At 51.2% G+C, this 24,120-nt stretch overlaps 17 protein-coding genes across 17 annotated transcripts; 9 read left to right on the forward strand and 8 right to left on the reverse strand.

Moving 5' to 3' along the window:
- Positions 1-171: 171 nt before the first annotated feature.
- COR1 (ubiquinol--cytochrome-c reductase subunit COR1) lies at positions 172-1,518 on the reverse strand (the record flags this gene model as incomplete). Its single annotated transcript, XM_002553519.1, has 1 exon — positions 172-1,518. One exon carries the CDS (start codon positions 1,516-1,518, stop codon positions 172-174), a length of 1,347 nt encoding a protein of 448 aa, XP_002553565.1.
- A 1,379-nt stretch (positions 1,519-2,897) lies between these two features.
- Positions 2,898-3,521, forward strand: ECM13 (Ecm13p; the record flags this gene model as incomplete). Its single annotated transcript, XM_002553520.1, has 1 exon — positions 2,898-3,521. The coding sequence occupies one exon, from the start codon at positions 2,898-2,900 to the stop codon at positions 3,519-3,521; it is 624 nt and encodes a 207-aa protein (XP_002553566.1).
- Positions 3,522-4,015: 494 nt separating this feature from the next.
- On the forward strand, positions 4,016-5,755 carry KLTH0E01804g (M20 family metallopeptidase; the record flags this gene model as incomplete). The annotated part of the gene is made up of 1 exon (XM_002553521.1): positions 4,016-5,755. The coding sequence occupies one exon, from the start codon at positions 4,016-4,018 to the stop codon at positions 5,753-5,755; it is 1,740 nt and encodes a 579-aa protein (XP_002553567.1).
- A 220-nt stretch (positions 5,756-5,975) lies between these two features.
- PRE7 (proteasome core particle subunit beta 6) lies at positions 5,976-6,704 on the forward strand (the record flags this gene model as incomplete). The annotated part of the gene is made up of 1 exon (XM_002553522.1): positions 5,976-6,704. One exon carries the CDS (start codon positions 5,976-5,978, stop codon positions 6,702-6,704), a length of 729 nt encoding a protein of 242 aa, XP_002553568.1.
- Positions 6,705-6,819: 115 nt separating this feature from the next.
- ERD2 (Erd2p) lies at positions 6,820-7,482 on the reverse strand (the record flags this gene model as incomplete). Its single annotated transcript, XM_002553523.1, has 1 exon — positions 6,820-7,482. One exon carries the CDS (start codon positions 7,480-7,482, stop codon positions 6,820-6,822), a length of 663 nt encoding a protein of 220 aa, XP_002553569.1.
- A 165-nt stretch (positions 7,483-7,647) lies between these two features.
- KLTH0E01870g (KLTH0E01870p) lies at positions 7,648-8,658 on the reverse strand (the record flags this gene model as incomplete). The annotated part of the gene is made up of 1 exon (XM_002553524.1): positions 7,648-8,658. The coding sequence occupies one exon, from the start codon at positions 8,656-8,658 to the stop codon at positions 7,648-7,650; it is 1,011 nt and encodes a 336-aa protein (XP_002553570.1).
- Positions 8,659-9,960: 1,302 nt separating this feature from the next.
- On the forward strand, positions 9,961-10,496 carry SOD1 (superoxide dismutase SOD1; the record flags this gene model as incomplete). The annotated part of the gene is made up of 2 exons (XM_002553525.1): positions 9,961-9,973; positions 10,045-10,496. 2 exons carry the CDS (start codon positions 9,961-9,963, stop codon positions 10,494-10,496), a joined length of 465 nt encoding a protein of 154 aa, XP_002553571.1.
- Positions 10,497-10,699: 203 nt separating this feature from the next.
- On the reverse strand, positions 10,700-12,430 carry KLTH0E01914g (CTP synthase; the record flags this gene model as incomplete). The annotated part of the gene is made up of 1 exon (XM_002553526.1): positions 10,700-12,430. The coding sequence occupies one exon, from the start codon at positions 12,428-12,430 to the stop codon at positions 10,700-10,702; it is 1,731 nt and encodes a 576-aa protein (XP_002553572.1).
- An 823-nt stretch (positions 12,431-13,253) lies between these two features.
- Positions 13,254-13,862, reverse strand: MCM16 (Mcm16p; the record flags this gene model as incomplete). Its single annotated transcript, XM_002553527.1, has 1 exon — positions 13,254-13,862. One exon carries the CDS (start codon positions 13,860-13,862, stop codon positions 13,254-13,256), a length of 609 nt encoding a protein of 202 aa, XP_002553573.1.
- Positions 13,863-13,949: 87 nt separating this feature from the next.
- On the forward strand, positions 13,950-14,492 carry VPS25 (ESCRT-II subunit protein VPS25; the record flags this gene model as incomplete). The annotated part of the gene is made up of 1 exon (XM_002553528.1): positions 13,950-14,492. The coding sequence occupies one exon, from the start codon at positions 13,950-13,952 to the stop codon at positions 14,490-14,492; it is 543 nt and encodes a 180-aa protein (XP_002553574.1).
- Positions 14,493-14,534: 42 nt separating this feature from the next.
- RSM26 (mitochondrial 37S ribosomal protein mS42) lies at positions 14,535-15,293 on the reverse strand (the record flags this gene model as incomplete). Its single annotated transcript, XM_002553529.1, has 1 exon — positions 14,535-15,293. The coding sequence occupies one exon, from the start codon at positions 15,291-15,293 to the stop codon at positions 14,535-14,537; it is 759 nt and encodes a 252-aa protein (XP_002553575.1).
- A 1,222-nt stretch (positions 15,294-16,515) lies between these two features.
- On the forward strand, positions 16,516-17,502 carry AIM25 (Aim25p; the record flags this gene model as incomplete). The annotated part of the gene is made up of 1 exon (XM_002553530.1): positions 16,516-17,502. The coding sequence occupies one exon, from the start codon at positions 16,516-16,518 to the stop codon at positions 17,500-17,502; it is 987 nt and encodes a 328-aa protein (XP_002553576.1).
- A 179-nt stretch (positions 17,503-17,681) lies between these two features.
- KLTH0E02024g (KLTH0E02024p) lies at positions 17,682-18,641 on the forward strand (the record flags this gene model as incomplete). The annotated part of the gene is made up of 1 exon (XM_002553531.1): positions 17,682-18,641. One exon carries the CDS (start codon positions 17,682-17,684, stop codon positions 18,639-18,641), a length of 960 nt encoding a protein of 319 aa, XP_002553577.1.
- A 591-nt stretch (positions 18,642-19,232) lies between these two features.
- THP3 (Thp3p) lies at positions 19,233-20,897 on the forward strand (the record flags this gene model as incomplete). Its single annotated transcript, XM_002553532.1, has 1 exon — positions 19,233-20,897. One exon carries the CDS (start codon positions 19,233-19,235, stop codon positions 20,895-20,897), a length of 1,665 nt encoding a protein of 554 aa, XP_002553578.1.
- Positions 20,898-20,939: 42 nt separating this feature from the next.
- YUH1 (ubiquitin-specific protease YUH1) lies at positions 20,940-21,641 on the reverse strand (the record flags this gene model as incomplete). Its single annotated transcript, XM_002553533.1, has 1 exon — positions 20,940-21,641. One exon carries the CDS (start codon positions 21,639-21,641, stop codon positions 20,940-20,942), a length of 702 nt encoding a protein of 233 aa, XP_002553579.1.
- A 178-nt stretch (positions 21,642-21,819) lies between these two features.
- On the forward strand, positions 21,820-22,365 carry SNM1 (Snm1p; the record flags this gene model as incomplete). Its single annotated transcript, XM_002553534.1, has 1 exon — positions 21,820-22,365. The coding sequence occupies one exon, from the start codon at positions 21,820-21,822 to the stop codon at positions 22,363-22,365; it is 546 nt and encodes a 181-aa protein (XP_002553580.1).
- Positions 22,366-22,449: 84 nt separating this feature from the next.
- PEX29 (Pex29p) lies at positions 22,450-24,078 on the reverse strand (the record flags this gene model as incomplete). The annotated part of the gene is made up of 1 exon (XM_002553535.1): positions 22,450-24,078. One exon carries the CDS (start codon positions 24,076-24,078, stop codon positions 22,450-22,452), a length of 1,629 nt encoding a protein of 542 aa, XP_002553581.1.
- Between the last annotated feature and the right edge of the window lie 42 nt (positions 24,079-24,120).

The following is a 24,120-nucleotide window of genomic DNA, read 5'->3' on the forward strand; positions in this document are numbered from 1 at the left end:
TTTCAAGTTATAATAAATAACAGTAGTAATATCTCAGTTGTACTGATGAATATAGATATTGAGTGGGAAGTGTAGGTGATTCCGTCTTCTTTCATGAATTCATAATAAATTTATGACCGGCTCTGGTTCTTGATTCCACGGCCAGTGAGTTTTTAGGGATGCTATATTTGATCACCATCTCATCATGCTCATATCGTTTCTGAGTCTCATGTAGTCGAGTAGACCCTCAATCTTACCGGTACCGGCAATAGCGATGTCCTGGTCCCACAATCTGTCAGAGGCCCAGGCCTTGACGTCCTTGACGGTAATGTTGTCGATCTTCTCGAAAACGCGAGTCAAATCTGGCGCGGCGCCCAGAGCCAAAGTCTCAGCACCCAGGGAGTGAGCGAGCTTGACACTGTCGGCGGCGACAGAGCCTAGTTGCAGCTTCAGCAGGGACTTAGCACGGGCAACCTCCTGCTCAGTAACAGAGATAGACAGTCTGTTCCACTGCTTCAAGGTGAAGTGGGTGAGGTCGTCAATTTGGTGAATGTTGGAGGTCTCCGCAGAGAAACCCCATAGACCGGCGTCCTTGTAAGACAAAGAGTAGTGGTCGAAGGAGTCGCACAAGTGGTATTCCTGAACTTCGTCGATCAACTTGACACCCTGGAGTCTAGAGGCAGGCTCGGCCTCGGCGTAAGAGCCGAAGACTTGAGCAGCGACCTTGGCGACGTAGTAGTTTGGAGAAGTGACAGGCTCACCTTCTGCAGCAATGGCAATCCAGGCCTTGGGCAGGGTGTCGTCTCTCAATCTGACTTCAGAGCCCAAGAACGAAGACTTCTTCTTTTCGACGGGCTTGTCACCGGACTGCAAAGAAATCTGGGACTCGACAGCCTTGACGAGCTCATCGTGGGCGACGTTGCCAGAGCCCACAATCACAGCGTTGGAGTTGTGGAAGTGGTAGCGGGCGTGGGTCTGCAGGTCGGCCTTCTCCAAGGCCTCGATAGACTCGACGGTACCTCTGACGGGTAGGCCCAAAGGAGTGTTTTGGAAGGCGGTGGCGTGCAGGTGCTCCAAGACGCGACCAGGGTGGTTGCTAGCCTCGAACGCGGCAACCTCTTTGGCAGTCTTGGCCAAGGCCCCGGCAGTGGCAGCATCGGAGGAGGATTCCAAGGCGGCGGAGATGTGGGACTGCAGGAGGTCTAGTGGCTTGGAGACAGCGCCCGAGCCGGCTGCGAAGGAGGCAACGTAGGACTGGTAGTCTCTGGCTGTCTTAGTGGAGAGCTGGATGCCGGCCTTGGCAGCCTGCTGCGCGCCCTCAGAGTGGAACAAGTGGGCCAAAACGTTGGAGACACCGTTGTTGTAGGGGTTTTCGGAGGCAGAGCCGCTGCCGAAGACCACACCGACGGTGGCCGCGGCGGACTGCTCGTTGGTGAGCGTGGCGACCTTGATGCCGTTGGACAACTCGGTCACTACTGGCTTGCTGGCGGGGGTCACAAGCCCTCTCTTGAAAACGGATCTGGTGGCAGATCTAAGCATTGAGGAAGGTACGGTTAAATGTGTGCAGAACGAACCCTGGGAATGGCCCTAACGAAACTGAAAGCTATGAGCGCGAGTGGTTGTGCGAGGCCAAATCCAAAAATCTTTTCCAGCTTCGCTACCATCGGGTTTAGAAAACAGCCTGCCTGTGCTGGGAAAAAAGCGATGCGCCGGCGCGAGCAGCACACCGTAGTGGGAACAGCGCTCGCGACGCACGTACAGGCTGGGTAAATGCGCGGAAGTGATTGGTTCGTGAAATATGATAGAAATATCGACCACATGACCTTTGTCGCATTCGCCGTCCGGCGCGACAAGTGGCCTCGGCGGTTGCGTAGTGTGTGACATATTATTGCCGCTGTGTATCTCCTGGCAACAGTCGTCGCTGAGCGGGGTCCTCCGGAGGGGGAGTTTCATCCAGGCGCTCGGAGGAACCTGTCCACCGAAAGGCCGCCTTATATAGCTCGCTTGGGGAGAAAAAAGGGGATAACACTCCTGTAGCCGCTGAGGCCGCGAAGCGCGGAGCGTCGCACCGCCACATTCGACAGATCACGCATACGCGCGCAGTAAAAGCGCGAGCCAGGCAGAAACATGTACGTTTCAGCACTGCTTCCGCGCTCCATGCCCTTGACGGCAGCCTAGCCAGCAACACCCGCAAGAGGCTTGTCCGGTCACGTGACATATCGCTGGGTCTTCCCCAACAATATTTACCCATCACCTGCGACGACGCGACCTCATGCGTCCCAGAGAAGCTTCTGGCCCACACGCGATTTTCTTCTGGAAGGTGACGCACTACGCGGCAAAGCTCGAGCGTAAGCAGAGCGCGCTTTTGCGGATACAGCGCGCCTACCGGATGCATGGTGCCTAATGGCTTGTCATCATCTCATCGGCCCATTTCCGCGAAGGCCGATTTCGGGCTTGCACAGGCTTCTGTTTCCAGCGGATCGGCGCCTTTTGTTTCCGCTGGCGGGCCAACGCATTCCCTTCTGCTATTTCAGTGGGCTTTCCGACAATCGCCTGTCGAGCGTCGAGCATCAGCTGTTCCGTGCGGCGCTCACTTTCCCGCGCAGCAAAACAAAAACGTATCGTGTGAGCGCCGGTGCTAAGTTTTTTTGTTCCTCCGTCGGAACCGGGTTTTTTTCGCTTCCGCATCGGTCCCGTGCCGTGCGGCTCTTAGTCATCCGCGAAGATCCCGCGGCAGGCCAGCAATAACAGCAGCGCTCGTCAATTGTCGCATGAAATGGCTCGGCAGTTTTTTGAAGCTCCGGGCGCTAAAACACATCAGCAATATAAAAACAAATGCAATATTCGCACCGCCGCGGGCTCGAGTACACGCGTAAAGAAGTGTATTGTATCACAGGCTCTCACAACCTCCTGCTAGCATGAACCAAACACCTCTTTTAATGTCCGTCTCGCGACAGTGTCTGCTTGCGCAGAAAGTTCGGCAGAAGCTTATACGGTGTGCCAGCCCGGCCAAAGACACAGATATTGACCTGCGCCTGTTGGTAGGCCACGCCAACTTGCTCGACCGGCTGGCCCGCGAGGCCGCGGACGCGGCGGCGGCGGCAGTGCCGTACGAGGCGACCGAGCAGCGCACAAAAAGCCGGCATCACGTGCCGAAGAGCTCGCAGAGCGTGTTGGAGCTCGAGAACTCGGATTCGGAGTCCGACTCGGACGCCGACTCGGATGCGGATGCGGACGAGTTCTGGTCCAGCTCCGATTCGGACGACGACGCCGACTCGGACGACTTCTACTCGGAATCTGACGGGGACTCGGATCTCGACCCCGAAGAAGAAGCAGACGCCGAGTGGGACACCCAGATGGGGATCGCCAAGTACGAAGCAGCCGGGCCCTACTGTCTCTACAAGCCCGTGTCGCGCTACATCACGACTACGACTGTGGTTTTGTCGGACGAGGAAGACGAAGACGACGAGGAGCCGGTGTGCCATGACCACACGGCCCTGCGGCGCTTCCCCGCCGTCGAGCCCGCGCTCATCAGAGCGTGAGCGCTTGCGACCGAGGCTCCGCGCCCGTCTGCTTTTCTCCATTACGCCCTAACCACGACTGTTACGACCGCCACGACCATTCATGACGACCATAAAACCCTAATTCGCGATGCCTTGGCGCGCGCTTGCGCGCCCTATAATAAACCTCGTTTCTGTACATAACTACAAACGACTAGTTAAATCACTTTTCACATATCTGGCGTCGCCCTGGCGCGCCGTGCGCGTTCCGCGGCGGCGGCCGCCCTCGTCTGGGCATGGCAATATGCGCTTTATCAAAAGCCCATCACGAGCTACAAACGGCGCTCTCAAAAACCCGTCCACGGTCGGGTTTGTAGAACTCCCGCTCGGTGTTTCTATTCCGGATTTGCTTATCGTAACCGAAAATTAGATATCACTTTGTAGGTGGGCTCAGGGTCGACTCATAAAACGCGCCAAGTCCAACTAGCTGCTGCACTCGCCATACAGTGGACACCAGCTCCGTTTGCTAGCAATTGATGACTAACGACTATATCCCAATCGACCGGCCGAAGCCTGTGCAAGCCAGGCGGAAGTGGATGATAACCGCTCTGGCAGCGTTCCTGACAGTCTGCCTGTGCCGACTGGCCTATGTTACGAGCCACAGGGCGCCTCCAGCGGGGCAGACGCTCGCATGCGACTCTGTCAAAACAATCAGCGAACTACCTGTGCATAAGATCCAGAAGCTTCTCGACGACAAGGCCCTGTACAACCAGACGCTGGCGAAACTCCAAAACGCTGTTCGTGTGCCAACAGAGGTGTACGACACCGTGGTGAACCCTGAGATCGACGCAGACGACGCTGTCTGGGCGCCATTCGTGGAGATCCACAAGCAGCTCGCCCGCGACTTCCCTGCGGTCTGGGCAAACCTGCGCGTCGAAAAGGTCAACCACTATGGCCTCCTCATCACCTGGGAAGGCTCCGACAGCGACCTGAAGCCCGCGATGTTCGCCGCTCACATGGACGTTGTGCCTGTCGAGCGCAAGACGTGGTCGCAGTGGAAACACGAGCCCTTCTCTGGTGACCTGACCGTTGACCCCGACTTTGGCACATTGTTGTGGGGCAGAGGCTCTTTTGATGACAAAAACATGCTCATTGGTGTGCTGCAGGCTCTAGAGTACATGCTCACCCAGGAGCCCGAGTTCAAGCCTAAGCGTGGCGTTGTAGTTTCCGTGGGCTTCGACGAGGAAATCGGCGGCCACTTTGGCGCTGCTTACCTGACCAAAATTCTGCAGGAGCGCTACGGACACAAGGGTATGTTGTCTATCATCGACGAGGGCGTGGTTGGTGTTAAAGAGATTGAAAACGTCATGATTGCGGCTCCTGGTATTGGCGAAAAAGGCCGCATTGACCTTTGGTTCCACTTAAACACCCCAGGTGGCCACTCTTCGGTGCCACCTGACCATACTTCCATTGGTATCGCCGCAGAGCTCATCTCGGACATCGAAAGTGAGAAGTTCCCTGCGACCTTCGCCCCTCAAAACCCACTGTCTCAATATTACAGATGCATTGCCAAAAACTCTGACACCATGGAAAAGAGCTTGAAACGCGACTTCGAGTTTTCCATGCAGGACCCTAAGGCCAACAGCCGCGTTGTCGAATACCTGATCGAAACTGGCGGAAAAAAGATTGAATATCTGTTGCGTAGCACCCACGCCGTCGACATCATCCAGGGCGGTATCAAAGCCAATGCTCTTCCAGAGACAGTGTCATTTTTGGTTGATTCGCGTATTGCAGTGGACTCTAGCGTAGCTGAGGTCCAAGATGTGTTCATCAAGAGAGCTGTGAAAATTGCCAAGAAGTACGATTTAGGCGTTGTTTTCGAGGGCGAAGTGCTGCTTCCTGCTACGCCAAACGGAAACTTCAACATCACTCTCGCTGGCAAGCCATTGGAACCTGCCCCACCATCCCCAGAGAACGACGTGTGGGGCATATTTGCTGGCTCCATAAAGACCTTTTACGAAGACGTGATCTTCCCTAAGACATTTTCCGAGCCTCGTGAGCTTGTTGTTGGGCCCAGTATAATGTCTGCTAATACCGACACTGCACACTACTGGGACCTGACCGATAACATCTACCGTTACCAACCAGGGTTTGCAATGGAGGACACCCTCTCAACTATTCACTCGGTAAACGAACACATCAATTTCGACACTGTGATGCATGTCGTGGGTTTCACCTACGGTTACATTCACGCAGTTAACAAGTTCGAGAAGTAGAACGGAATGCGCGATCGAACTCTGCTGAACGGGCCTTAGACGCTTGTTCGCACCTCTATAAGCTGCTGTAACTCATAATTAACTCACTGCCTTGTAGACTTTTTCGTGTACGTTGATGTACTTTACAATTTGACTATCGTCTTGGTGGCGAAATCACATCTTACTGACACTTCAACAACTCTACAACTGATACAGCATCGGATCTATCACTTGGCGTGAAATGGCGACTACCGTAGCATCCGAGTACTCAAATGAAGTGAAAAATACACCCATTGAACACCAATTCAACCCTTACTCTGACAATGGTGGCACTATTTTAGGGATTGCCGGTGAAGACTTTGCAGTACTAGCAGGCGATACCAGGCACACAACAGATTACTCGATTAACTCGAGATACGAACCCAAGGTTTTTGACTGTGGTGATAACATTCTGATCTCTGCGAACGGGTTCGCAGCCGACGGCAATGCCTTGGTGAAGAGGTTCCAGAATAGCTTGAAATGGTACCATTTCGACCACAACGACAAAAAGCTTTCCATGAGATCGGCTGCTAGAAACATACAGCATTTACTGTACGGAAAGCGCTTCTTTCCTTACTACGTTCACACCATTATCGCGGGGCTCGATGAAGAAGGAAAGGGCGCGGTGTATTCATTCGATCCTGTGGGGTCTTACGAGCGTGAGCAATGCCGCGCAGGTGGTGCTGCTGCATCGCTGATTATGCCATTCTTGGACAACCAAGTGAACTTCAAGAATCAGTATGAACCAGACAGTCATGGTACTAAGCGCAAGCATGTCAAGTTCCTAACTGTCGAAGAGGTCGTGCAGCTGGTAAGGGACGCATTCTCTTCCGCCACAGAGAGACACATCCATGTGGGTGACGGTGTTGAGATTCTGATAGTCACCAAAGAAGGAGTGCGGAAGGAATTTTTCGAACTGAAGAGGGACTGAGGAAGGTCGCTTTTCCGGTTAGATATGTTACATAAATGTATATCAACGGCCAACATCAGAGGGTGTAGGATACGAGCTTGAAGCGGGCGATGTTGTACCGGCTGAAGCAGCGCATTTAGTGCGGCAGCTGAAAGCCTGAGCCTTTGACCACTTTTTTATAGTAGACGTAAAAGAAGTCAGAGTACAATGCGGTTTGAATGAGGCCAGTGCAAAATGACAGTTTGTCCAGGGGACGGCCGTCGATGGAGTATCTCCAAATCCAATTGGGAATGTACAGGGCCCGGTACAACCCCATGGCAAAAATGTAGTGGCTCGTGATTGTGCTGGCTTTGCCCGAACGAGAAATCATGAATAGCTGAGGCATGATGGCAAAGCTCTCCAACCAGACGGAAAAGCTCCAGAAAATCTCAAGAAAAGTGAACTTGTAGTTGAAGATTAGAGCCAGAACTGCGGAGCCGGCCAGCAGGTACTTGATGTGGAATGTGTCGCGGACTAGCATGTCTCTGTAGGCGACTGGGTTTGTGACCCTGCATTTTTGAATTAGACTGACCACGTAGACCGAGGAACCGATGAACACGAACTTCATTAGCGTGTTGTACACAGAACGCCATCTAAAGGTCAGCAGGTCCAAGTATCTTGTGCAGAACACCAGCACATAGAGGACTTGCGTCTTCAAAGAAATACCGTCAATTTGACGGGTCTTTCTGATGTTGTGCACGAGAATCAAGATACTGGCAAGGTGAGCCAGATCTGCGCTGATCCTGAATATGTTGAACATAGTCAATTATAGCCTAGAGAAGAGATACGCACTTTGTTCGAAGGGTACGAAGTGAACACACCTGTCTTTTCGAAGAGGATGCCAATTGTATTCGAAAGTTGATCAATTCTAGTTGTTCGTACATAATCACAAGAAACTATTGGCAAGGCGCGGAGAAGTGGGCTATTACAAGTCTCTTAGGGAGTCAAAAAGCTGCTCATCGTCACTACTAAAGTCGAACTCTGGGCCTTCAACTGCCATCTGCGTTTCATTGCGCGGCAGCGCACCTTGTGGTTCCAAGGAGCGCAAACCATGGTAAGAGCGGACGAAATCAAGACAATCGGGGTCCGCGGCCCTGCCGGCGGCGCAGTGGCGCACTAGGCGCAGAAGCGTGTCCTTTTCGTGATTACGCAGCTCCAAGTCGCCTGCTCGCAGGGGAACGTGGATCTCGCGCTGGGAGCCGCTGGCATCGGGCGCCAGGAGCACGATAGTAGGGTAGACGGCAACGCGGAACTCGCGGGTCCAGAGCGCCGTGGTGCTATTTGAGGCATCGATGCGGTAGATCTCAACGTTGTTCTCGCGCAGCTCAGGCGTTTCGGCAAGCTGGTCCAGGATGCAGGTAGACTGCTCGCCGTTAAACAGCTGCAGGCTACGGCGCTCCATCCAGGGCGTCACGAACACGAGGACACTGACGCGAAGCGGCTCCGAGCGCAGCGCATCAAGCTGCGCATGTGGGTCCTGGGTTACGTCTCGGACGCTAGAGTGCGGCCAGTGGGCCATGAGCGCGGAGCGCTCACTCACAAACATCGCGAGAGAGCCGAGGTCGCGGTCCCGCGCGCTAGGATATCTGCCCAGCAATGTCGAGCCGGCCTCTGCTTGGGCGCCCTCGCCAGGGCCGTATAGCAGGAGCTCGGGGAAGCTGCGAATATTCAGGTCGTGTGAGAACGTCATCGCGCGCTTACCATCGACCTTGAGCAGCGCGAGCTCGCCCGCGAACACGCGCTCTAGGAACAAGAAGTTTGGCTCGAGCTCCTGGCAGAACCTGCAGCCGTGCATGTAGACCATGACGAGCACCGGCAACTGCGAGCTGCGCAGATACTCGTAGGCGTCGGGCGTGGTGTGCACGTCCGACAGCGCCAGCGCGATTTTAGCGCCAAAATATAGCGCACTGAGCAATAGGAGCCATGGTGTTAGCATCTTGTGTGTGCGTGTTTGTTCGTGCACGCGTATGTGTTATTCGTCAAAGGGTTCTTAATTTTTAGAGGGGAAACTTCAACGGCTTCCGGGACTCCCAGAGTAACAACAAGCTTCATCGTCCCTCGAAAAAACGCATTCTGCCAAACCGCAACCGCCCCGGCACAATATGTCGTTTTTCTACCAGAACAGTGTTATCATGTGCATCCAACGCGTGTGCAGAAGACCGGCAGACGCGGCCATGTGGCTGTTTACAGGGCTAGTCGTGGTAGGCACTCTTTACACCATGATAGCGCCCGTAGACTACAGGCGCCACCCCAGGCGGAAGTGACAGTCTCGCGCAGAACACGCGCGGGTGACGCGTTTGCGCGACCCAGCAAGCACAGGCGTGGCTGGACCGTAACGCTGGTGCAGGGTTCTGGACCCGGAATGGCGGGGTATGCCGATGTTTGCGGGAAATGAAACTTGGCTTGCACCAACGTGCGGCGTGGGGCGCGGCGCGACACGCGCGCCGCGACATTAATTGGCGAGTAGGAACGGTCTAAGTACAGTGTTACGTAGAGAACAAGAACATCAGGTAACGGCTAATTAGCTATGGCGCGAGATGCGCGTGCCGTGCTTGTCTGCCCGCTTGTTTCCGGGGTGCCAGAGAGTACACACACACACACACAGCCGGAGCGGAACGCACGGGCCGGCTGTGTGCTCACTCTCTCTCAGCCGCCTGCGACAGAAAGGCTCATCATCTTTCATTTTCTGGAGCCCCGGGAAACATGGCACGGGAAACAAGCGGGAAACAAACTGGAAACATTGACACGTGATATACGTTGATGGTGATCATAAGATTAACTCACTAACTCAGTACCGTAGCGCGTGGTGTGCACGTGAGTTCCTCGTCGTCGTCGGCATGCCGATCTGCTTCCGTACATAGCGACCTAAACAGCTCGCGCCGTGCTCTGAGCTCGTGACGCCCAGATGATTACCGGATATATCGTGGATAACGAGACACACATTTGTCAGCTAGCGGTGGAGACGCGGGGCCGCTGGGTCACGGAACCAGGCCCGGCTATTCAGTGCTCATCTCGGCCTCCAGTAGACAGATTTTCGGGCGGGCCGAACCGCCCAGCGGCCGGTCTAGAATAGTTACGTCAACAGTGATATCGATATCGTCCAGCGCGACTTGCCACACTCCCCTATACCCCTGTCTATATAAACTACAATGGTTGAGCAATATAGGTGCAGCCTAGTCCTCTCCGGTAGAACACCTTAAAGGTTAAAAAACCCTATATACACACAGTCACACGCACAATGGTCAAAGCAGGTATGTTATGACGCGGGCGCAGACACGCGCGGGCCCAGTGTCACGCTTACAGCATTACTGACAGCACGCAGTTGCCGTTCTAAGAGGAGACGCCGGTGTTTCTGGCACCGTGCACCTAGAGCAGAAGGCCGAAAACGAGCCAACCACCGTTTCGTACGAGATCGCCGGGTTCGGTTCCAGCGGCGACCACGGGTTCCACATTCACGAGTTCGGTGACAACACCAACGGCTGCACATCCGCAGGCCCTCACTTTAACCCATTCAAGAAGACTCACGGTTCTCCAAGCGACGAGGTCCGTCACGTGGGCGACCTCGGCAACATCGCTGCCAACGACAAGGGTGTTTGCAAGGGCGTGTTGACCGACTCGCTGGTCAAGCTGATCGGCCCTACCTCTGTGCTTGGCCGTACCGTCGTGGTGCATTCTGGCCAGGATGACCTGGGCAAGGGCGGCAACGAGGAGTCCTTGAAGACCGGTAACGCTGGTACCAGACCAGCTTGCGGTGTCATCGGTATCTCCAACTGAGCCGTGTGCCCTCTCTAACCCTCGGGCCACCCTCCCCTTCATTTTACGTTTATAGTGTATATTCTACAGCTTGTCCAAATATGACCAATGTTCCGAACGCAGCCAGCACTGCCGGGCGCCGCGGTCTGTGCTTTTGCTTCTATTACTATGCCTGAAAGCTCTTCCACAGTTTATGCAAATACAGTATACAAACTACAATGTACCTAGAATTCGGCACGCTCATTGGAGCGCGTGTCGTTGGCCAGCATCTCGTCCAGGATACCGGCAGACGCGGCCATCAGTCCCAAGAATGGCTGCGAGGGGTCTAAGACCTTCGACATGTACTCAGGGTGGTACTGCGTGGCCACGAAGTATGGGTGGTTGCGTAGTTCCAAGATCTCGCATCTCTCACCGGACTCGTCACGGCCCACAAACATCAAGCCCTGCTCCTCAAGCCTAGGCACCAGCTTGGGGTTCACTTCGTAACGGTGACGGTGTCTCTCGTGCACCTCGTGCGAGCCGCCGTACAGCTTGCGCAGCTTGGACCACTCGGTTTCCGCCTGGAAAATAGTAGGTCTCAGCCCCAGACGCATGGTACCGCCCATGTTTTCCTTGTCAATCTCAGGCATGTAAACAACACCCTGGTCCTCCTCCGCACAGTCGGGGTCGAACTCGGCGGACGTGACGTTCTTCATGCCCAAAACGTTGCGTGCAAACTCCAAGGTTGCCACTTGCAGACCCAAGCACACACCCAGGTATGGGATGTTGTTCTCACGGGCCCACTTGGCAGCCAGGACCATACCCTCTGTGCCTCTGGTACCGAAGCCACCTGGCACGAGAACACCATCCGCGGCGCTCAGTTTGTTCCAAGCTTCGTGGAACTTGGACTTCTCATGCTCGGTGGTCTCTGGCTCCAGGTCGGAGGCCTCGACCCACACAATCTCGAGTCTGCGGTGGCATCTCATACTAGAGTGCTCCAACGCCTTGATCACAGACAGATATGAGTCCTTCAGGTTGGTGTACTTGCCGACGAGCGCGATCTTGACGCACTCGAAAGATTCGTCGATGGACGTGGTCAATGAACGCCATCTGTTGAGCAAGTTGTCACCGCGCTTCTTGTCCTCGGAGTTGAGAGCAATGTCGCTCAGCTTTAGGCGTGCGCTCAAGTAGTCTATCATCTTCTGCTCAAGCAGCAGCAGCGGAACGTGGTAAGTGGAGTTGACATCGTGCACGTTCACAACCTGCTCTGGACCGACGTGGCAGAACATGGCGATCTTGTTGATGACGTGCTCTTCGAGCTTCTCAGAGCAGCGGCATGCGATCATGTCCGGGGTCAGACCCAGAGAACGCAGGTCCTTGATGGCCGCCTGAGTAGGCTTCGTCTTCTGCTCGCCGTGGATCACGGGCACGAGCGACACGTGGATTAGCGAGAAGTTATCCTTGCCCACACGGAACTGGAACTGACGAAGCGCCTCGACGAAAGGCGCACTCTCAATGTCTCCGACGGTTCCACCAAGCTCGATGATGCAAACCTCTGGCTCCGCGCCAGAGTCGTCCACGGGGATCCGAGCCACGCGCTCAATCCAGTCCTGAATCGCGTCCGTTAGGTGCGGCACCACCTGCACGGTCTTGCCCAGGTAGTCTCCGCGACGCTCACGCGAGATCACGTGGGAGTACATCTTACCCGTCGTGATGTTGTGGTCCCGCGTCAGAGTCACCCCAAGGTACCTCTCGTAGTTGCCCAGGTCCAAGTCTGTCTCACCACCGTCGTTCAACACAAAGCACTCACCATGCTCGAGCGGAGACATTGTTCCCGCGTCGATGTTCATGTACGGGTCGATCTTAATCGATGTCACCCGCAACCCAAGGGTTTTCAGCAGCATCCCTGTCGACGAGGCAAGAACACCCTTACCGATACCGGAGATCACACCTCCTGAAACAATCACGTACTTCATTTGTTATAGCTTATGCTTATGCTTTTCTGTTCTGAACTGCGCGCTCGTTATTCCTACGGCCTTTGTTGTGTGTAAATCCTACTCAAGTCTGCACGTCAACCACTGCACAAAGCTTGATGGCGAAGATCTACAAAGCGAGAAGAAAGAGAGAACAAAAAAAAAGATCAAGATAAAATGCAAGGGGGTGAGTTAAGCAAAAGCGTCTAAAAATTTAACTCCAAGCATCAAACCTTCCCAAATCTTGTCAAACTTCCTTCAACTTTATACTCTTCGCGATGACCTGCGGAGGAAAAAATAATGATAAAAATTTTTCAGAAAAAGGAAAGCACGCATGGCGGCGGGTAACCTCATCGCATCCTGCGGGGCAGCGAGCTTGGTGTTAATAGCCGCCGAGCTTGGCTAGCGCCTGGCCTGGCGGGTCTATTGTGGTGGAGGGCTAGATTAAAATAACCTGAGTGCTGCCTTCGAGCGGATGTACCTGCGGGCCTCTTGCCGCGTGTCTGATGCCAAGAAGTTACCTCATGCACTCGAATTTTGGGCAAGTCTGGAACGCTCGAGCTGAACTGAGCAGCGCTAGCGGGCCTCTTAAGCGCTATTTGATGAGTTGATTAGTCGGCTTTTGGGAGGAGTGCGGCCAAAACTTCGTGGAAGAAGCTGGTTCCCATCTCTTGAAAGTGCCATCGGGATCTTAAGACTACAAGGCTTAAAGTTCCGTGGGGCGAACGAAGCTTTGGTGCTGTATGCCTCCATACACTTCGTGAGCTAACGAAGTGCGCCGTGGGTTTGGAGAGCGCGAAGCTTCCAGTGCGGTCTGGTCAAGCCCTCACAGATCCCCCAGCCATTCGTCAAACACCTTATTCGTACCAAGATAACCCCCGTGGACTATCATTCCCACAAGCAGTTCCCTAAGAGCCTCATTTTCTCGTTCGATCTGGGCTTTGTCGCGCTGCTCTGATCCAGCTTCTGTCGAATCGCCTTGCTCGCTGCTGTCATACAAGTCGCTGTCTGTACTCTTGTTAGCATCCTGGCGGCCTCGGGGCATTCTTTGTTCTCCAATCCCTTGCGCGTGCGCCTGCCTCTCGGTCAGCTCGCGTGCGTTGTTGACCAGTTCTTTGTAGCGCATGCGCTCGTCGCTCAGCTCGCGTAGAAGCCTCAGCTTTTCGTCCTGGTGCGCCGCCACCTCTGCATCCAGCTCATGGTTTTCTTTCATCAGTCTTGTGAGCCTTTTGTCCAACGCAGTCTTGCCATTCATCGCGCTCATCATAGGAGCCGTCATTGTCAGCGAAGATTGTAGCTTGCGACGCACCACCAATAGCGTTTCGTCCTCGGGTTGAATGCCCTTCCTGAGTAGATAGAGCTCGTCTAACGCCGTTAAGAGCTCACGGTACACGCTAACGTGCCGTTCTTCCAGTTCCTGCAGTCTGCTTTCCATAATTTCCCCTAAATCAATACCACATTTAATGTAAGAGAGAAGATCTCGAAACTTGAAAGTGTGCAGAAGCTACGCCGCGCCAGAACAATGACCGAAAAGCTGCCTCCGATATATAACTTTCCGCCGTTATATACGTGCCAGCCCAATGTGCTAATCCGAGAGCAGCAGCTGAGCACCTGGTGTGACCTCATATTGGATTTTGCCAAAACGAACAACGCCTGGTGTATGAGCCAGGAAGGGACAGTAATCAAAGACTCAGAATCTTCTGGCCAGAGCATATTTCGCAATGAGTCAATACAACGGTCTATTTCGGTTCCGTTTAGAGATCAAATCTGGAATAAGATGGTTCAGTCCGAGAAGGCCATCAAGTCCAACAACGGGGTTTTCTTCATCCTGTGGAGAAGCGTGGACTACTGGAGCTCCCAAATCTTGCAGTGGTTTGAGACTACTGGAAAGGTGAATCAGGTCGTGACAGTGTACGAGCTCTTAGAAGGCGATGAGACTCTAGGCTGGGAATTTCATGGCATGCACCCATCCTTATGCGAAGAGAGTTTACAGAAGCTGCGTGACAGGGGCAGAGCGACGCTGCTGAAGGAGCAGAATAAGATCATGGGTGTCAAGGTTGTGTGACGTGGTCTATATACAGGGTACGTACTTGCGCATGAACTGGGTCTATGCTGGGCCAGTGTACAGCCTATTGTTCACTACGGTCCAGTTAAGGTTATCCAGGACGTTTTTTACGTACTGCGATCTGCCCTTGACGCCGTAGTCGTGCAAGTACGCGTGGTCCCACAGGCTGACTGCGATGAGAGGCATGGTCCAGTCCTGGATCTTGCCGCCCTTTTTGACAATTGTGCGCACCGCATCCAGCTGCGAGTACTCTTCAAGCTTTAGCGCAGAGTTCAAATCGAAGGACTGGTTGCGTGGGAAATAGTAGGGTGTGCCATTATTCTGTACCGTAAGTATGTGCAATTCTTTGTCGCTGTTTTCGACTAAGAACAACCAGCCCTGGCCAACCACATCAGTTTCTGCGCGGCGAACCATTTCGGTCTTAAATTCCTCCCATGTGCAGTTGTATTGCTCCTCGATTCTAGTACGAAACAGTCTGGAAGGCGCGGTATTTGCCGGCCCAGGCAGTACGTTCTCGACAAAAAGGTGATTGTTATGTGCTGCCGACGCGAGGTTGAAAATATTGGTTTGGAATGGCTTCTTGGCCGTATTCAAAATCAAATGAAATGGAAGGTAAGATTCCTGTGACGTGCCCGCGGTTGCCAGAGTTAGCTTGTCACACAGATATTTCTGCTGCTGAGTCCACGCGATGTTGAACCCGGAAGCACTCAGAACATTGGGAATGCCTTGTTCCAAAACATGACCACTATTCTTGAGCTTGGGAACGCTGTGTATGCTTCTTTTCGAGGCAAACCGAAACATTTGAGGTGTGGTTTATGGCTTTTTTCACCGAAGAAGTATCTCGAAGATCAATTATTATGACCTTGGTTGAAATATTTTTTACTCTTGGTTGAGAGGGCTGAAGAAATGTCTAGCTCCGAACACAAACCGCACAAGAACCCAGCAGAGGCCAGTTAACATGCATATGAAGGCTTGGCAGCTCACAACCCCGTATTCAGGGCAGAAGAGAGCCACGCCTGACTCTTTTGATAGAATCTCGAATCTCTGAAACACTTCCCTGTTTCCGGTATCTTGGAAAACTGGCGATCAATCCTGCTTGAGAGCTATCTTAAGAGATCGAAACACTCGACGATCCGTATATCTCTAATACAAACCCGTATTAAAATGGCATCTATAGACATCAATTCCCTTTGGATAGGTACAACAGTAGCTTCCGCGCACCAGCAACACGGGCTCGACCTCCATCTTGAATTTCACGACTAGTGCGTGGTCCACATCTGAGTGAGAATCTCAATATTCGGAAGTTTTTAGTTGGTTTTTGTTCCCCCGGCCGCAAGTCTGCTAGCACGGGCCAAAGCTGTTATGACACTTGTACGCCAACGGTACCTCCAGTGCGTTGTGGTACGATCATACACAAGCTGCGCACGTCTCTCCACCAACTACCGCTAGATGTGGGCCGAAAATAACGGCGCGCTTTCTTCAGTATTGCCAGTCTTAACCTCTTGAACAGCCTTAGAGTTCAAACAGGTTGATATTGAAAGCCCACTACGGATTAAGTTGAAAGAAGCACGTTCTAATGTTAACTTGTATCGTACCCTGCCTGGAACTTGTGAAGTAAAGTTTGACGTTTCAAATGGCCAAATCACTAAGATATGTTGCGTATTTACATAAGAGCCAACTCAGTTCCGCTCAGTCTATGCTCAAACTCACGTAAGGGCCCCTGTCACCGTGCCATCAACATTGAAGCGCACTAGCCGCCCAACGAAGGAGCTTTTCCAACCCCTCCTTTTTTGTCATGTGACCTGTCATCTCATTGAACAGAAGTACTGTTCATACCGCTGCGCATCATGATAATCATGTCTCCTCTAGTCAACCTCATATCACTAAATTTGGCATTTAATTGTTAGAATTGCCTGAGCAACTCTGCCTGCAAATCATAATTTCGGCCCTATCGATCCTCGAAAATTAACTCTTCTCAACCTAGATTAAACAAGGCCATCTGCTTCAAAAGTTTTTGGTTTCGATGTTTCGAAGAGCATTTAATCGGCGCTGGTACTCCCCACTGCCTAGGGTGGTCAGGCATCGGCCGGTTCCTAGGGCAGGCAGAACCACCAATGCCATTTATGATGCAACTCCTTCCAGGGGCGCAAATGAGCTTGGCTCCACCCGCTCAATCATTCAGCCGCACCATCCGGTGGCAACCACTATCCTCAACGAGCCCACTGTGGTAATCGAAAGGCAAATAGAGATGATGAACGTCTTTCTCGGATTTGAGCAGGCGAACAAATATGTGATTATGGACGCTCTGGGAAACCGGATCGGCTATATGCAAGAGCGAGATTTCTCAATCGCCAAGGCTGTGATGCGTCAGTTCTACAGACTGCACCGTCCCTTCGTCGTAGACGTCTTTGATAACTGGGGAAACTTGCTGCTTACTATAAAGCGCCCGTTTTCGTGGATAAACTCGCACATCAAGGCAATTTTGCCGGATGACGCTTCTCCCCAGCAGAGCTTAGGCTCTTCATCCGTTGATGTGGCACCTTTTGGGTCTGGGCCCGTACCAAAATCCACTTCAACCTTTGGCGAAGGTGGAATCTTGGTTGGGGAGTCCGTACAGAACTGGCACTTGTGGCGTCGCCGCTACGAGCTTTTCGAGAGAGAAGCCCCCACAGAGGACTCTTTTTCTCAATTTGCAGAGATAGATGCTCCCTTTCTGAGCTTCGAATTTGCGTTAAAGGACGAAGTTGGCAAAACCATGGGCGGGGTTGACAGAAATTGGGTCGGTTTGGGCAGAGAGCTATTCACTGACACCGGTGTATATATTGTCAGGATGGATTCTCAACAGAGCCTTCAGGGAGTGCTTCCTGCCGAAATTATTAGCGATCGCATCCTGAACCTGGACCAAAGAGCTGTCTTGCTGGCGAACGCTGTGTCTATCGACTTTGACTACTTTTCTAGGCATTCAAGGCATGGGGGAGGCTTCATCGGCTTCGGAGACTACGGAGAGTAGAAAACCACGTGCAGCAGAATGGAGGACTTTGGTCGACCTCGGCACTCCGTTCCCCTCCCATCTCATCGGTTTATACTGGGCATTTTCGTCAACTGAGATATAAACTATTTTATAACGAATGAATATATGCTGTGACCTTGAAGGGTCGCAACACTTAATCTCGCAGTGAGCTCGGTGAAATGTCCTGGAATACCATTGAGTCAGATGCTGGTGTATTCACACAACTTATCCGTGATCTTGGTGTGTCAGGCGTTCAGTTTGCGGAGATTCCTATGCTGGACTCTCTGGAGGAGTTAGCACCATCGCTTTACGGCGTCATTTTCCTGTTTAAATATAACTCATCAGATTACGCCGGAAACGAGCCAGTGCAAGGAGCTTACGACTTCGATTACCCAGACTCGTTGTTTTTCGCTAATCAAACCATCCAAAACGCATGTGGAACCCTAGCGGTGCTGAATACCCTTCTTTCGCTATCCAATGACTTCCCAGAAGAGATCAGATTGGGTGATACGCTCTCTGAGTTTATTAGCTTCACGGCTGCATTCAAGGATCCTGTATTACGCGGTGAGAGTGTTTCGAATTCTGATCATATTCGTAATGTGCACAACTCGTTTTCCACTCCTGAGCCGTTTGTCCTCGATGAGAAAACCCCAGATGACGGACGTAAGGCTGCCGAGGTATTTCATTTCGTTAGTTTTGTAGAGCACGAAGGTGTTCTTTATGAACTGGACGGGCTTCGTCCAACACCTATAGTTCACCGCGAGTATAGTAATGACTCACGCGACAGGCTCACATTTGCCCAGAACATCATTTCCGTTCTCCAAAAAAGGATGCAATTATGCGTGAATTCCGGTGGGAAGTTTTCCGTCATAGCTATCCATAGGGATGCAATTGAACGCCTGGAAGACCTGCGTCAGCAAGGAGCTATTACTGACCAAGACTATCAACTTGAATGCAGCAGAGAACTACAAAAACGCGAGACCTGGGCAAAGGAGCTCTCAATGAGGCGACAAAATTTGTATGGTTTGATCTTCGAGCTTCTCAAACAGGTCAGCAGTTCGATGACCGACGAGGAATTCGCTGATCACATCAAAATAGCTCAAAAAACTACCTTGGAAAGACTCAAACGGCGCAATTGAACTCTTCGGCTACGAGCAAGTCCTTTTGAGATAATGTCTTAATAGAACTATTAAGAACTGCACTCGACGGCGCAACGCTTCTGCCAAAGAGTTTCGTCGGGCCCTATATAGGAACCGTGATTTATCTGGAGGCTTATTCGAGGGCCGGAGTCATCCATAAAGCTCGAAGCTTTGGAAAAGTTGTACCTTCCTGTTCGCTGCCTTCCCGGGAGGAAACAGCTTGAGAACAAAATGACACGTGCCCAAGTTGCAAAAGCGCGATCCTATCACATCTGCTTCGCCATTGAAACTTGGCACGTCCGGAAGCTAGACGTCGCACGCCTGTTGCAACACATATCCGACTTGTTAAAAGTTTCTGTTGGTTTAGTTAGCTTTTTTCCCTTTCAACAGTTAATATGTGTATTAAATAAAAGTTTTAATTAGACAGTGGAATTGTGTTGGCTACATATGTGTCTCTGTCTCTCTCGAAGTTGAAAAGCTACGCTAAAGCATCGTATCTTGCAAGGCGTTTCCTTTTCCTCTGTTTCGAAACAGGCTTCATCGCATTGACGTCCCTAGATGATCAGTCGTGGAAGATAATATGAAAAACTAATGGACGGAGCTCACCACATCCCATCGAAGAGGGAAGTTCAAATCAGCCCCAGCATGAAGGACCAGCACGGTTTGTCCCAAGTGTTCGACATAGATGATGTCAGAGAGAGGAGGATGAAAAAGGGAGGGAAAAAGTACAATCAAGTTCAACCTGTGGCATTAGGCCAAAGCAGGAAGATTCCTTCGAGCGAGAACAGAAAAGCTATGAGTGAAAAGGAAAAGACGGAGCTTCTGCAAAGGATAATTGGGGGCGGCTCCCAACAATTTCCTTCCGGAATGCGTGAGTTCATACTAGGATGTTTTCAATTAGCAGAGCAGCACAAATTCGACCAGAGTGCGCATATGCTGTTGGTCCAGCAGCTCAAAGACCTCATTAGCAAAGCGTATACTGAAAAAAAAGAGTACATCAATGACTGGTGGTCGCAGACAATTCCTTGTTTGACAAAAAGTAGAACCGAGCTCGTTTTAGCGTGCGACAAACCCTCACGGAAGCCTAGTGCTCCCGTTTCTAGTCCTCGTCAAAGCTCACTACCTCCTCCGCCTCCTCCTCCGCCTCCAAGCCAGGAAGCCGTCCGTGGAACCTTAAGAGTCCCACCGCCACCGCCTACTGTAGATATGGCGCGCAGGCAAAACTCAAACACAGTCGCCCCAGATCGGCTGGCTTCACGGTCAAGGGGTTCTACGGAGCTTGAAAGGAGAAGAAAAAGGATGGAAAGGTTTTCAAACGACAGCACAGGATCTAAAAAGTCGAAAGTTACATCTGATGAGAACTTTGCGAACTTGAATGCAATATCAACTAACTTCTACAAGTTTGATAAAAATAAGCCTGTAGTTGGCCGCTGCCAAACCCTTGAAAAGAAGTACTTGAGGTTGACATCTGAACCTAACCCAGATCTCGTGCGTCCCCTGAACGTTCTTAAAAAGGCCTACGATTCGATTTTGGAAAAACACACAAAAGGTGAAGCTTCCTACGCATACTTGTGTGACCAGTTTAAGTCGATGAGGCAGGATCTTCGGGTACAAATTATAGAAAACCAATTTGCGCTCAAAGTCTACCAGACCCATGCTCGTCTCGCTTTACAAAATAATGATATCGGGGAGTTTAACCAATGTCAGAGCCGGCTCGGGCAATTGTTTGAATTACCTAACCTGCCAAACTCGAACCTGGAGGAATTCGTCAGTTATAGAATTCTTTACTATTTGATGATGAATAACCAAAATTCGATAAACGAACTCAAGCTTAAGTACATGACTGCGGAAAACCTTGCTGTCTATAGGCATCCAATAGTGCGGCACGCTTTGAAAATGGCAAATTCGCTCTTGATGGACGACTACCACAGCTTTTTCAAGCTCTACGCTGAAACTTCAGGTCCGACTAGGTGCCTGGTTGACACCTTTATAAGCAGAGAGCGACTGCGAGCACTTAACACAATTTCGAAGAGCTACAACCAAATACCGTTACCGTTTTTATTCAAAGAGCTGCAGCTGCAGAGTTTCGATGAAGGAGTCGAATTTATAGAGCAGCTAGGCCTCTCTCAGTATGTCAGTTACAAAAACAAGGGCCAGGAAGGAGAGCTCGCGACTCTCAATACAAAGACTAGTAGGTTCTCGATCATTCAGCAATTTGAGAAATCCAAAAGAGTCGACATCAAGGGTCAAATCTAGATCAACCTGATATTTGTATTTACCGCATAATTAATTTAAATATCAATCCCACGAAGGCGCTAGACCTAAAAGCGAAAAGCTTAGCTTCATATTCTCGTCAGCATTATTCATGTACCACTCAACCCTCTCCCGGACAAGTGGCTCTTCCAGCAGATCTTGGGACGAGGACGTGCCCAAAAGGTTAGCGCCGTTTCTCCGGCCATCCATCTCGAAAATGTAATCCCCCGACTTGACATACGTGATAAAATGAAGGTTTACTTCGTCTTCTGCTTGTGGCACAGCGGTTTGGCCATATGACGAGTTCTTGTTGTACAGTTCGCTTATGGATACGATAAATTCGTCTGTTTTCTCGTCGGCAAACCTATTGTCGGGCCTAGGATTTGACGATAGAAAGTGGGAGATTTTGGAGTTCTCTTGCAGAGTATCTGGGTTATTCGCCAGAGAGTGCAGTAGAGCATACAATCCGCAAGCATTTTTAACCGTTTGTTTGAACCAAATTGGTGAGGCCTGTGAGGCACCTTCATTGCGAGTCGATGTATCCTTGGAAGACTCGTAAACATCGTTGATAGGAAACAACAAGACAATTGCTTTCATGGGGCGTGGTAAAAAGGCCATCAGGTCCGGCTCAGTCAGCGAGTAAATGTCATGAACTGCGTATTCTGGCGATAATCCCAACTCATGAGCGAATCTTGTGAAGACTTCTGGATTAGATTCCAGAGGCACTACTGAACGAGGCAAAGACATATAAGGATCTAGTATGTAAAGCAGTAACTTCTGGGGCTTCCCAGTTTATCCTTAACTTCTTTACCGTCTTAATTGACGATGGCTCAAAGTTTTAAAAAAAAGCCACGCGATGAGCTCGTTGAGTAAGCGCGTAATACATCCAAGATTCTATTGACCACACGCTCGCCGCTTCTGCAAAATGTCTCTCAACCGGCAACAAAGGGAGAAGTTTATGGCTTCGCATATATGCCACAAGTATAACCTCTTACATGTTCTTCCGGGCATTGGGCAATCCCAGCTTTCAGGGCTTTACCTCAAGAGCTTTTACAATGGAGTTAAGAGAAATCAGCTGCAGCTTCCGGAGCCCTTAGTCAATGGGAGCAAGTTCTGTGACAGCTGTGGTGTTGTCTACATAGCCGGTGTCAACCTTGATATGAAAGTTCAGGAAGCTGAGAATGATGGTGTTGGAGCCAAGTCGCTGGTATATACATGCCGTAACTGCGGCAAGCACAAACATTTCCAGATTTCAGTAAAAATTCGAGAACCAACGCCAAAGCCGGCTGAGGCATTCGTGGCTAAATGGCCAGCAAAAAAGGACGAGTCTAAAGTGAAAAAGCTTACGGGCAAAGAGAGAGCTAAGAAGCGTAAGCTAGACTCGCTGTCTAGCATGCTCTCGAGAAAAAGAGAAGAAGAGGAGAGTAAGAAAAAACTATCGCTTAGCCTTGACGACTTTCTACAGAAATGAAACAAATCTTAATGCTAAATCATTGTGAGCTTGTGAGTTCGTTAAGAAAACGGGTGCCAAGTACAGGTATTGACCATACTTTGTTTATGTTAGGTTCAACAAATCAGTAAGGCTTTTGGCAGCTTTCGAGGAGGATGCCTTACCTGATTCAGAGGCTGTTGTTTTGCTTCCAACGCTTGAAGCAGAGCCCACGGAATTCGATTTTGGGATACTGCTGGCTGCGACGGGCTGGTCTTTTTGCAGCTTTGGGACGCCTGTTGAACCGCTGACGGTTTCTGGCGCGAAACTACTTGCGTATCCGTTAAATTGGCCCTGTTGATAAACGTCGTCGGTAGTGTCGCTGGAAGTGTTTTCTGAAACACTGATCTGTTCTGCTATTCTCGTGCACTGTCGAATCCATCTCCTTCGTCTATAGTCTCCCCTGGAGCCATCCAGACATGCATCGTAAACCCATTTTGCTTCAACGTCAATGTCCACGTAGTCTACAAACTCAGACGCAACCCACGATACCGGGTCAAGATCTTGAACCCACTTTGAACCTTTTGTCCACTCCCATTCTAATGGTGCCTTAACCTCCTCCAGCGTGTGTGAAGCGTCCTCAAGGCCTTTTTCAGATATCCTATAGTCCGAGAAAAGTGCATAATGATCTGTGGAGTAGCCAACCAAGCCCCACGTCTTAATACTCGTATCTAGTTTTTGAACTTCAAAAATGGAAGCTTGCCGCAGTTCTCTTGGTTCACGATATTGAAAGTACTCGTTAACCCTTTTTTCAACTTTGCTGGATATCATTAAGGCTCGCAGTCTAGTCTCCTCAGAGTATATTTTGCTCAAAAAGTGGTCTCTATATCTCGGATGCAGCGCCAGGGCCAACGCCCATCCTGATATTATGAGGAGGGACTTTAAGGGAATGAACCGCGAGAGAGTGTCCATGAAAAGTGCGTTGAACCATGCAAGGACTAGTAGCGCCAGGAAAGCTGCGCTGGACGTGCTTTCATCGGTAAAGAATGCGAACCGTGCTAGAATGCCATTAACAAAGTCAAAAGCACTGACGTACAAGAGCATGTGGTTCTGAAGATCGGTAAGATTTAGTATGAATTCCTTGCTAAACTCTGGGACTGGCTTAGGAACTTCCGCCTTCACTAGAGGCGGGCCTGTGGCAGGTACTGGGTTCGATGCAAACACCAAACTGGAGTCAGGTTTGTGGATCTTAAGGTACTGGGGGACCATAACTCCAAAAAGGAGGTAAAAAATAGGAATACTGGTCAGGGTCGGCAGCGGCTTCATCACTGTGTAAGTGAAGAGTGAAAGCACCGAGAGTGTATACGCTGTGTTGGTCCAGTTGAAAATTTTGATAACCTCGTCTATCACTTGAAATGGCGGTCCGAGTCGAGAATTAAGCTGCACGAAATTTCGACTCATGATTGGTACAGATAGCCCAGGTCTGTTTCTGCTCGCCTCAACCCTGTGTTCTATGGTTTTCTTCGCCAGCTCCGAAGATGGCGGGAGTGCCATATATATTAGCTTTTCGACCAACTTGTCAGCTAAGTAGTTCTGGGATACACTTCCCACGCCGCCTTGCCCTTGAAGAGAACCAACACTGCCCTTCCTTTCATTACTCAAAGACGGCTTTGCGCCGTCTGCCGGGTCGTTGTGAGAGCTTCGCCTTCTTTTAGTGGCCGCGTCGTCCCAAAAAAAGCCAGCCACCGAATCCATTGGTCCAGTAAGTCCGTTCTTGTTCCCTGTGCCCTGATGTCT

This window comes from Lachancea thermotolerans (genome assembly GCF_000142805.1).
Source record: "Lachancea thermotolerans CBS 6340 chromosome E complete sequence".
NCBI lineage: Eukaryota > Fungi > Ascomycota > Saccharomycetes > Saccharomycetales > Saccharomycetaceae > Lachancea > Lachancea thermotolerans.